The sequence below is a fragment of the Ambystoma mexicanum genome, chromosome 2q (assembly GCF_040938575.1).
Source record: "Ambystoma mexicanum isolate Mex_15411 chromosome 2q, UKY_AmexF1_1, whole genome shotgun sequence".
Classification (NCBI taxonomy): domain Eukaryota; kingdom Metazoa; phylum Chordata; class Amphibia; order Caudata; family Ambystomatidae; genus Ambystoma; species Ambystoma mexicanum.
The window spans coordinates 765284903-765297540 of NC_090924.1; the positions used below are offsets into that span (position 1 = coordinate 765284903).

A 12638-nucleotide genomic window follows, 5' to 3' on the forward strand; every position below is an offset into this window, starting at 1 on the left:
CCTCAGGCACATCCTACCCAGACAGATCGTAGCATTCTGAAATGCAGAGAATGATCCACCTGGACAGGTCCTGTTTGGTCACAGCGTAACCAACGAAAAGCTGGTAGTCTTTTCCAGCCTCTCTAGTATGAGATACTTAGAACTTAAGGGCCTGTACTGGGTCCAGCTAATGGAATCGTTTCTCTGCCTTGGAAGGGTGAGGTGGAGGAAAGAAAACGAAGAAGATGGATCTTCTGCGAGAGATGGAAATCTAAAACCACACTCGGCAGAAAGGACAGTCGCACTCTCAATGTCACCTTCTCTTTGGACAAAAACAAATAGGGAGGTAAACAGACCATGGCTGCAGCTCACTCACCCACCTTACAGAAGGAAAGGCAACCAGGAAAATCACCTGAAGCGTGAGCAAACTAATAGAACAGGAATGAATGAGTTCAAACGGAGCGCCCATAAGAAACATTAAAAATAAATTAAAATCCCACATCGGAACCGCTAAATGGCGGAAAGGAAACTGGTTACACAAGAACTGCATAACAGTGGGGATTGTGAAAAATGAGGCCTGTTCGGGGAGCACTTAAACACAGGCCCCCTTGGGCCAAGGAAAATAAAAAATCCAACACAGGGGACAGAGGCCAGGATAAAAGATCCAGGTCTCTCTCCCGGCACCAAATTGAAAATGTATGCCAACTGTAGGCATAAATGGATTTTGTAGCGGGCCTCCGAGCTGAAAGGACCACATTGAGCACGCCGTCCGACAAGTCCCACTCCTTGTATCTCATCCTCTTAGTAGCCACGCATGAAGGTTCAGGCTGTTGATGTTTGGATGGAGGACCCGACCCTCTGATTGGGAGAGCAAATCCACACTCCTAAGAAGTTGCCAAAGAGGGCAGATGGACATGTCCTCCAACTCGGGATACCAAGCTCTCCAGGCCCACTCTGGGGCGATCAGGATCATCATGGTTCTGAATAGTGGAAATCTCCTGAGAACAAGCGGGATGACAGGGATGGCGCAAATGCATAAAGGATGTTGCAAGACCGCTTGACCATCAGTGCGTCCTCCAAAGCTCTGTATGAAAATATTCCCTAGAGCAGAACAACTTGCACTTCCTGTTGGCACTGAAAGCAAAGAGGTTCACTTGAGGAGGTTGCCAAAAGAGAACTCCAAAACTTCCTGAAACTTCCTGACAGAGCTCCCACTCGTGGGAAGACGAAGTCTGCCTGCTCAAGCATCTGCTGTGACATTCTACCGTCCCAGATGATCCGCCGTCAGGAAGGCACTGTTCTCTGCACAGAGGCAAGGACCCCACGCCACCATGTTTGTTGAGGTAGTGCATGGCCACTATGTTGTCCGTCGGGATATGCACAGTCTTGCATTTCACAGAGGGGATAAAAACAAACACAGCCGGCCTGATCAACCTCAACTCTAGGAAGTGTATGTGTTCCCGAGACCCCGCGGGACACCATATCCCACTCACTGTTAGGTCCATGTCCCCTGCCGAAATAGATTTAGGTTTTTCCCACACTTCCAAACACGGCCACATTAAAGGGCAGGAGGGTTTCCTTCTTTGAGGCATTGTCCAGAATGTGTCAGAGATCCCCAGAGTATTAGCCACCTTAGCCATCAGCATTTGGAAGGTGGCCTGAGGCTTATCTGGGGTGGGAGCTAAACTTTGGGAAGTGCCTAGGCTGCTGGCCACTTGCAGGTCCTCTGCCAGGTCCAGAATATCCTCTCCTCTGTACAATTCCTCCAGGAAGTCTCTCGCCGCCCTAGAACCCATGGGTTCAAGCCCAAAAAGGGGCCTGGTCGTCTTCCTTGTTGTAGATGCCATACATCTTCGACATAAAGGAGTCCCTGGGGACCATGACACTGATCGTTGCCGGAGTTGCACTGCCCGAGGACGGGGCCTAGTAGTGCAGATAGATCTTGCTCTCCTTCTGGAACAGGCCCAAACCCATAGGCGTGCGGTAGTGGTCTACTTGGCATAACCAGCTGGTAGCAGAAGACGTGGTGGGACCCATCAGCGTCGCAGCCGAAGCTGACGGCACCACTGCTTGTGCCACAGGCGCCGGAGCCGCTGGTGCCTTGGCGAAGATGTCAAGCATCTTCAGGCGGTAGTTCTCCCATTCCTCAGGTGTGGAGGACTGGGTTGGAAAAGGCACCTGTGCCAGTCGCTCAGGGCAACAATTAGAGCAGTGGCTCTTTTCTTTGAAGAAAAAGAGAAGTGGCGATGGACTCATTCGGGGAGCGCAACCTCTTCGGAAGCTGCACCTTCAGGCTTCTGCTTCTCCATGCGCTGAGCCGCCCGATCTTCGGAGCGTTGATCCGTACCATGTGACCGAGACTGTGGCTTGTGAATGAAGGGGAAGATCTTTGCCGCCAGTTCCTGTAAGACCTGTAAAACTTTTCGGTGCATAGACTGTCACGACCCGCAATCCTGGGTGTCATGGTCCACGCCCAAGCAGTACAAGCATATCTGGTGCGTATCTGAAAACTGACATCTGCGGACCACAATCCACACATGGCTTGAAACCGTAGGCCTTTGACAAGAGTTGGAATGGTGTTTCCAAAAATAGAAGCTCGACGAGCATGTTCCTGAATAGCGAACTGAGTGTGTAGAAAAAAGAAACTGAGGCCATGGAACGCTCCACCGCTATATAAACTGGTGGAGCCACGCTGTGCCCCATGTCGGCAGAAAAGTTTCCAGAGAACAGCTGCACTGGGATAGGGATATCATAGATGAAGAAACTCCTCACTGTAATGATCTTTCTATGGATTCTTCTCCAGCAGTGTCCTCATCTGGTCGATATCCTCATCCAGCTCTGCTGCATTGGAAAACTTCGACAGGGGGCGCAGTGGACCTCGACTCACCCATCGCTCAGCCTTGCTCAGTGCTCAATCGTCGGCTCCGGATGGGATGTCAGGCGTTGTGTCCTCCAGATTTATTGACACCAGCCAGTCCTGAAGTTTGAGATCGTGGAGAATTTCTCTCTGCGTCGTCATCCTGAATTGGTCCTTCCTCAGTAACTTCTTCAAGGTCCTGAGGTACAGAATGGAAGGAGACCTCCTGGGTACCAGGAAATAACAGGAATAGCATCCCAATCCTCTCTACTCGAGAGGTACCTCTTCCACTGCACCCTTCAACAACGGGGCTTTCAGCTCTTCTTGCAGCTCCTATCCCAGTTGGATTGAGGGAGGTGGAGGTCTGTCTGGAGGTTTTCTTACAAAGGGCAGACAATCGCATCGAACAAGCTGTAGTGCCCAGGCAGCTGAGGTCATCTCCTGCCACTGGGACCAATGCCCTGCCAACCATCCACCAACCGGTAAGTTGTGGGAGGAGAAATCAAAGCAGCTTAGAGGATCGGGCCACCCGCGTCTCTGTTTGCTGGCCTCTCTAATCCTCTCTGCCCCTTCTGGGATGCGAGAAATGCCTCTGCCCCTGCCCCTGCCTGGCCTGTGGGAGCTGCACCTTTCTGCCAGAAAGCACATAGGACCTATATCCTCTGCCTCCAGAGGCAAAGCTTAAGGCAGGTTAGGCCAGCTGCACAGCTAAGCCCAGCGATTCTGAAGCTAATTTATACTCTTTAAACATTTCCAGAGTCACCAGCCTTCTGACGGAAAAGGAATTCTCCTTCGAAAGGCATGCCCAGAAGCCTATTCTGAACGATTTGGAGAGAAGCCAGAAGTTTTAAGATACGCATGTCTCCTCAAGCCTACCACCGATCCCATCGTATGGCCCAAATAGTCGGCCATGTCCAGGTCTGATTGCAGAAAATTCCTGGCCACCTCCTTCCCTCAGCTGTAAAAATCCAACCTGGATTGCGCCTTCGGGGACGTACTCAACCGCATGCTCCACAGCTTTCCATGAGCCAAAGGAGTACTCTGTGAATGCGCAGGCTACATTGGTGGCTTTCAGCGCCATGCTGCCAGAAGTGAAAACATTCTTGGCCATTGAGTCCAGCCTTGTACCTTCTCGATCTAGGAGCAGATTAAAAGTGGAGGCCGGAGGTCTGGTGGATATTGTGGCTGCCTGTATCACAAGCCCTTCCAGAGAAGGGTGAGAAGCCAGAAAATGGGTCTCCTCTTGCCAGCCTGGACTTCCCCATGAAGGTAGAGCTGACTGGGGGAATCGAACAGGGATGCTGCCACAAGGAGGCCAGGGGATCAGCAATTGCCGGATTGAGTGGCATGTTGTGTTCCATCATAGGACCCTTGTCCAGTATGTCTGTTAGTCTGTAGAGTGGAGTAGACACTGACGCTGACTTAAGACCTAGGGTGTCTACCACCCTTTCTACTAGGGTCCTGAACTTAGCGCGAGTATGAGTGTAGGGCTAGCCCTGTTGGAGCTCTAGCTCTGGAGATGTGTCTAGGCCACTGGCATCATGAGATCCTTGGGCCAGTGCAAACATGTCCGCCTGATCGTCGAAAGAAAGAAATCCACTCCTCCCGTCCCAGTATATATGGGATCGATGTCCCCTTGATCTTTGCCCTGGTCGGCGTTGAAAATCGACATCATGGACTTGAAGAACTTGAAGAAACCAGACTTGGAGAGGGGTACCACTGTGACGTCAGGAACGTCAGCATCTCGATGGCCTCGGGTGGGACCGGGCGTCGGCTACTTCTGCGCCTTCCTCTGCATCAAGCCCAAAGGCTTCTCCAACATTGATGGTGTCGACGGTTTGGCGCGTGAGGGGTCAGGAGTACCGCTTCCGCCGCCGAGGCTTGCTATTCGGGGCGCTTCTGAACAAGCCTGCGTTTTAAACATAGCCAGCATTTGGCTCTTGAAATCTACCCACTCCTCTCCAGTGGTCAGCCCAGTCGAGGGCTTACCCTTCTCCGACGCCGAGCTGGACTTGTGTCAACGATGCCTGCGCTGCTTCTTGTGCGAAGAAGACAAGCAAGAGTGGCTCCTCGAGTGTGACCCCTTCTTGGCCTTTGGTCAATACTTTTCCTTCTCCTTCTCCTTTCAGGGGTGGGCCCTTCAGTCTCAGCCTCGGAGGACCAGATGACCAACCGTGCCAGGGATTTCGGAGACGGTCAGCCCAAAGCAAGTTTGGCGGGCAGCTCGCGCAGGGACTTAAGAGTGCATTTTGTCGCACAACGCATATCCCTCTGTGTCGTGATCCTTCCTCACACACAACAGACAAATGTTGTGGGGGTCCAGTCATCAACATTTTGGCATGGCAGTCAGTTCACCTTTTAAACCCGAAATCCAGGGAGCGGACATTGCAGACAAGGTTTTTTTTTTATAGAAAAATGTGTTTGAATTTCTGACATAAAACAGAGTCAAAGACTCGGGTCGTGTTCCTCACAGCAGCGTGTGGAAAAAAGGAACTGAGGTATGGGCGTAGTGACGCAGTATATGCACGACGCCTGACGTCACGTCCAGAGCCAACGATCGAGCACCGAGCAAGATGGATCAACGACAGCCGAGTCGAGGTCCACTATGCCCCCTGTCGAAGATTTCCAAAGCAGCAGAGCCCGATGAGGATATCTATCACATGAGGAATCTGCGGGAGAAAAGCAAGCCATTGAAGAGGAATCCGCGGCAGGAAATAAACCATTAGAATTTCAATTTTACTCCATTAATGGCCATAAAATGTCCTTAAATTTAAACATTCAGTTTCAAGAGTCACACAAAACCATACTTGAGACTCCTTATGGTTTGATGTATTAACATAAGCAGTGATTAAATTAACCTTACAATGGATAACTCGGCACTTGGAAAACAATAAAATGTAGCAACACAATGTATTATTGAAATGCTCCATACTGCAGGGTGTAGATACTGATCTACTAAAATTGCTACCAGGACTCAAGAAGAATTTGAGAAAAATAAAAAAATAAACTTCACAGTGTTTCACTGCCACTTTGATTTGTCTAAGTGAGGCCAGTGGTACTTCTAATAAAGCAGAAACAGGACCCTGTATGTTTTCAGTGATCAACCATGTGGCATCAATTGACCGAATTTCGTGGTTGGCAAAGGATGTCATACAGCTATGAGATCGAACCATGGTGTTAACCCACCTCGATTTCTCAAAGTATTTACATGGGATGTTGTGAAATGAGGAGGGAAATAGCTTTCAGCAACGAAAAATTCTTTATTCAGGTTCAGACTAGACTATAAGCACTGGGTTCCAGATTCTTGCTTCAGATCCTCTGGAAGGCGTCTGCATGTGGAGGACAAGCACTTCTCACGACTGTACGGGTGTCCTCTCCTTGTTACCATTCGGTCAATCTTCATACGCCCAGCGCAGGTTTTTCGCTCTTCCGCTGACAAGGTTAACCTGCAAGAATCAGAACACTACTGACTCCTTGTTCCTGTACAGTTCGGCTTTATAGGTTTGTCACTTGTAAAGGGTAAATTGGATCTGTTCCTACTGTTTGCTGCCCAGGTATACTCCCTGGCCCGCCCTTTCTGATTTCGCTAGGTGATAGCCGTAGCCTTCTGTTGCTGTTCCCGGTCCTGCCGTGCAACAGGCGGGTTGCTCCTCGGATCACCAGACAGGGCTTTGCGGGACCAGAAATCAGGTGAGCAGCTGGGAGGCAAAATGACATCAGGGTCCATTTTGCGCTGCGTGCCGAGACGCAGCGTTGATTCAACGACTAGGCCAGGGTCAAGGAGCCCATACGGGGAAGGCAACTTTATGCTGTCTCGGTGTCCGGTTAGGAAAGGTCAAGGCGAATTCTTCGTTTGATGGCCTGCCCCGCTCCCAGTCGGGAGGGGATTGCAACTGCACCGTCACAGATGTAAAAAATGGTGTCTAATAAAAAGCAACTAAGTAGATTGAGATATCAGTGTGAAATCAATAACGGTGGATGTGCAGCGTAATAGGAATCACATACCTCGTCACATCTAGACAGTTCTTCAACCGTTTTAGAAAATACAAAATGTTCATCTGGTAATCTGTGTACCAAGGTGAGGCCATCCCATTCAAAGCACTATCATTCAAAGTTATTGGCAGCAGTGTTGGATCACAGGGCCAAAGAATCCTAGGAGAAGACTTTCCCATGAAGTCCCTTGTCTTTATTTTAAATCTCTAATTATTTTTAATTAAAAACACGTTTTGATAGGGACACAGGAGCAGCAAAATGAAGAATGGTAAATATCCAAGTACAGTACTAACATAATACACAATTTGTTGGTCACAATATTCACTTACAATGTCATGCTAAACTGCACACCCTAATCCGAAGCAAAGAATGGTTGAACTGTGTCTGTAAGAGACAGGAAGGACTGGAAAAACAGACAAACCAAGATGCCAGGCAGAATTAAACATGTGTGACTGCCTGACCCTCCATTGACATGGAAGGGGCTCTTGAGACCGAGATGCCCAGCCTCTTTGTGAAGTGCTACCTGGAGGAGCTACACAGATGTTTGCCCAGGGGCTCTCAATGTTCCGCAGGTGATCATGTATGCCTGACTTAGGATTTTGTGCCATCTATATCTCACAGCCAGTAGGCGAGAAGGTGTCATGAAGGTACCACCCATTCCCAACTAAGACCGTCCCCCATAACATAATAGCCAACTTTTTTTCCATCCACCTCACCTTCGAGCAGCGGTTGCGTGCAAAAGACAAATACTTTTGCTCATCCATATCCCCAATTAGACCCGGATACATGCACAAGTGTGATACCCTTTTCTAGTGACCGTCACTTCTGTTCACCTTTACCCACCCACCTTCCCAACTAACTCTGGAAGTGGGTTAACTACCCCAAAACAGCACCACAGTTCCATTTGCCTCAGTAAGAGAGAGGGGGTTTCACCAAGCATCACTGGAGTGAGAACCTGAGAGAAGCAAAACCACATAAGAAATTAAGAGAAAAACTTGGCAGGCCATGATGGGAAAGAGGGTGTTAATGTAAGGAAGGCATGATATTGAAGTAAGACAGACACAAGTGATCACAGTTCAAGGGTGTTTATTGAACGTTTGCAAGGGTATGATGAACACTTATCTAAACCTAAATCTATGATGGGACCATCAAATAATAAAGAAAGCTGTCCTAGTGGAGTCTTGTCAACATAAAAGGGCCTATACTAAAAAACCTATCACCAATTCTTACTGCTAAGTACAAATAGTGTGGCGTAAAAATAACGAAAATGCCCAAGTCTCTTAAGTTATCAAAAGTCTCTTGATTCGAAGGGCCTGATGTACCAAACAAACGAAAAGTTCATTTCTGAGCATTCAAGTAGGGCGATTCACTCTTCACCCTAGATCCCCCCTCAGACGGGCTCAAATCCCTTGTCAATGTTCACCTTGGATCCCCTCAGCCAGGTTCAGAGCCTCCTCTCCAATGCCTATAGAATATCTTTTCTCGGGTGACTCACGGTCCAACCCGGATCCCCCTCAGCCGGGCTCAGATCCCTTTTCACAAGTAGTCTCCCTCAGCCGGGCTCGGACCAATTGCAATTCGCCTCTCCAATGCCTATAGAATCTCTCTTCTTGGGTGATACACGGTTCACCCAGGATCCCCCCTCAACCGGGCTGAGATCCCTTTTCACAATTAGTCTCCCTCAACTGAGCTTGGACAAATTGCAGTTTATACTAGCTATCGAAGACCTTTGAATGTGCACAGGGTTTTGCTTGACCCGTTGCAGGACCACTTTGATGCCATAGTTCACAATTTTACACTATCAGCTAGATACCTGACAGAGACCTTCGAATGAGCGCCCACGTGGCGCCGGACCACTCTGTGTATGGTATCTTGGGTTGCCTCACAAAGTTAAATTGCTTCTTTGGTTCAAATTATACTTGCGTCGCTCACCGCCAACGCCTCACACACTGTTTTCATTGCCGATTTCTTCATACAATGTTGCTGTTTGCAACATTGGTTCTAACAGACAGGTCTGCTATCAGTCTGCCTGACTCACCGGCTGTGCTGACTTTACTGGAGCGGCTTTGTTGTAAGAGCAAAGGACAGTACCACAGTGAAAATTGCTCCTCCCCGCCTATCGAGGCGGGCGAGCCCCGGATACCTTAAACACACAATGCACCTTTCTTCAGATTTAATTTCCGGTCTTATGTTTCTTATTCTCGAGGGCTCGTGAAAGTAATGGTCTTCCTCTGAAAAGGCCAACGGCAATTCCCTGCTTACAACCCTTTCTGGTCTTATTACACTGCTGTCTTAGAACTGCTGCTTCGTGTGTATTGCCTTGCTCAGAGTGTGCTTTCGTTCTCTCCCTTTTATCCCTGTGGAAAAGTGTGATAGAAGTCAGGTGTGTGTAATTATCAGTAACTGCCTGACTCTGCCTGAAGCTTGTGTTCGTACATGTCAGGTATATGGCTCAGGTGTTAGTCCGTTTTCTCTCACAGTGAGCTGTCCGTGAGAAAGTGTTTGTGTCGGGAAAGGGGTTGAGTTTCTAGGTATCCTACCTGGTAGGATGGGGAAAAGGTGTTATAGGGAAGGGGATACCGCGTCTAACCATCCGACGTCCCAGTCCCTGAAGAACCCCCACCCCATCCAGGTGATCCTTCCGCACTGGCCCACCACCAGTAACTGGATCCACAAGCGATGGCCGTATCCTGGCCACCTCAATGACAGATCCCCGGGACTGGCAGGTGGGCCACTTTCAGGCTTCTCACATTAACAATCAGGAAGCAGGGTTTCAGAGAACAGCGGGAACAACTCCAGTAACAAACAGAAGGGATAATGATCAACCACACTATGGAAAGGCATAAGGCACTACAGAAAGTGTTACATGTAGGGTTACCAACCTGGAGGCAGTTTGAGTAGAGAAGGCAAGCCTACGAGAGCCAAACACTAAGAGTGGATGGAAGGAGGGATGAGACAGAGAGAGACAGAGAGGGAGAGAGAGAGAGGGGGAAAGCGAGAGGGGGGAGAGAGCAAGAGGGAGAGAGAGGGAGATAGCGAGAGAGAGAGCGAGAGGGGGAGAGAGAGCGAGAGAGGGAGAGAGAGAGAGAGAGAGAGAGAGAGAGAGAGAGAGAGAATGGTGGCTATATTTCAGATCCTGGCACATGCTAGACAGAAATGTAACGTCTTTTAAACTTACTTTATGAAGTAATCAACTTGTTTTGAGCACCCGTCATGGGCATGAGTGGTATATTAGAAGTAACCTGCCTGGCAAACAGGAGAGGGATGCACAAGGCCTCCTGAGATTAAGAACGCCATATGTTACGGGGTGGTCAGCTAGTTTTTATTTATTGCTCATGACCTGCCTTTTTCAAACGTATTTGGAATTGTGTGAGAAGTATTCAAGGATATATGTGGGACGGAAATTAGGCCTCTCTGGAGAACCTTGAAGCGAGAACATTTTCTCCATTCAAGAAATACCTTAAGAACTGACGATGACCATACGGAATGAGAATATGGAAATTAGCATATGGAATAGGATGAAAATATGAAATACTAATCTGGAGGTACCAGTCATTTCTCTTCTATCTTTCCCACTGGATCAATGAAAGGATAACACATTGGAAACCTTCCTCTTATCATACTGGCATGCACTGCTGAGATCTAGGGTGGAATGTGTTATCGTTTTAGCAAACTGTTCAATAACATCAAGGTAATTTTCAACGGTTCATGCAAGCAGGAAGAATGCAGTCAGTCAAGTGACAGGATATCCAGAATGCGAGCGCCAATGGTGTGCCGACAGTACTCAGGAACCAAAGTTGGTAAAAGTCTCAACCAGGCAGGTACTCTTCCGCTCTCTTCACAAATATACGTTTGCCTATTACCATCCATGAAGTGCAGTGGATGCCCTTAAGTATTTGTCTATAGGCTGTAGAAAGAGAAGGCTTAGCCCTTCTCAACCCCAAAGAAGACACAAAAGCAGAAAGACAAATAATTTAAAATCATAGATGTAGTAAACGAAGAAACATTTTTGGGCCAGCATGCAGGAGAATCCATCGTCATACATTTTGTACAGGAAAAAGTGAGAAATTAATACTTATATTTTAAGGGCAGGGTTAATTATTAAGATCTAAGCCTGTGCACTCATTGGTTAAAGAGGTGATTGCACTAAGGTATCTCTACATAATTCATACATGATTTGGACTGGTGATAACAATACTGCAAATTAATGTCCGAGCAACCAAAAATTCCTAATCATAACTAGGGACCCACTTCGAGAGGCTCATTGAGCATTATCAAAGATAAAACCATATTTTTGGTAAAACACCAATCATCCCATAGAAATGTACAGCTCCAGTACACAATACTCACCATTCTGTAATGCTCTTGTGTGATCTGATGACAGACGTTTCAATATCAATTGGATGATATCTCATCCCTCTTAGCTCCATTGCTTCATCCAATGCACCGACGACATAAAGGGCATCATGTCGTTCTAACATGGAAAAGATATAGTGTTAATCTTGAGTGCAATCGCTATAATAACAGACTTGTCATTCATTGATGGAGGCTACGACCTTTCTTAATTGCTGGAGTCATTGCAAGCTTTAAGATAACCTCCCCAAATATGTCAAAGAGTGTCAAAATGTTATATGTATTCAGAATAAACCAATAATCAGCCTACGTAATATCCTTATTAAAATTACAATTACACGACTAGAGTACTCATAGTCCCCTTTCCTCCATCCTTGTGGCTGTCTCCCAACATGGGGATGGTACTGGAACCTTTGGCAGTAAAAAATTGAGCTTCCCCTTTAAATTTAGTACAGCTCGCAGGTGTGTGCCCTCTGGCGTTGGAACGCCCTGCTGAAGCCCAGCCCTCCGTCACCTAACCTCAGTCCCCTTTAAACACATCAGACGTTTAGATACCTGGCTACACTTATTACATATTAGCCCCTGGCATACAAGCAGGGGAAGGTGGGTGGGACATATGCAGGAGAGGGGACTATGAGTACTTTAGTCGCTATGGTGAGTAACTTTAATTACTCATACGTCCCGTCCCCTTTCCCCCATCCTTGTGGGTGATTCCACCGAACAAGACCATAGGGTGGAGCCATGACAGCCTGCCTCATATCTAGAAAGAAGCAAACAGGTTCCGCAGAACCACCTGGCAAAACTCACCTTGTCAATGGCCGTATACGCCTCCGAAATGGCCTGAACCATTAACGGGTGATGGAAGCCTTGGAGGTCTGAGAGCTGGGGGAGGAGCCCCCAAAAGTGACAAACAATGCCTCGGACTTCCTGAAGGATTTCATACAAGAGAGTTAAAACTTTATGTACAAGGAATGTAGGGCCCTCTCTGCCTCCAATTGCGGGTTCGGGAAGAACACCGGTAGGCAGATCTCTTGATTCAGATGAAATCAAGAGACCACGTTGGGCAAGAGGTTTGGGTGAGTGTGCAAGATGACCTTGTCGTTCTGAAATGTGGTGAAGGGCTTGCACAAAGACAACGCCTGCAGCTCACTGACCCTGCGCGCAGAGGTGAGAAGTACCAGTAAAACGGTCTTTAGTGTTAGCAAGCGGATGTCCACAGAGGCCATCGGCTCGATGACAATATTGAGTTATTCATTGAAAATGAGCGTGTACAGGCCTGGAAAACTGTTAAAAATAAAATGAGGCACTGGATGAGTCTGGCAAAGGACTTTTGTTTAATTTAAGGGAATTGATTGCTTTAAGGACCTCCTCTGATGTTATGGGCTGGTCGAGCTCTTCACACAGTTCTTGGGAACTGAATTTCCCCAATGTAACTCTCCTGTTTGGAAATATCAAG

The 12638-nt window shown here is 47.9% G+C and overlaps 1 protein-coding gene across 5 annotated transcripts in view; it reads right to left on the reverse strand.

Moving 5' to 3' along the window:
* DIP2C (disco interacting protein 2 homolog C) overlaps positions 1-12638 on the reverse strand; it is a 2321522-nt gene that overhangs the window by 3897 nt on the left and 2304987 nt on the right. For all 5 annotated transcript variants that reach the window (XM_069647998.1, XM_069647999.1, XM_069647996.1 and 2 more), the window contains one exon: positions 11180-11303. In XM_069647998.1, the coding sequence (XP_069504099.1) occupies positions 11180-11303 (124 nt within the window). The remainder of the gene's footprint in view (positions 1-11179; positions 11304-12638) is intronic.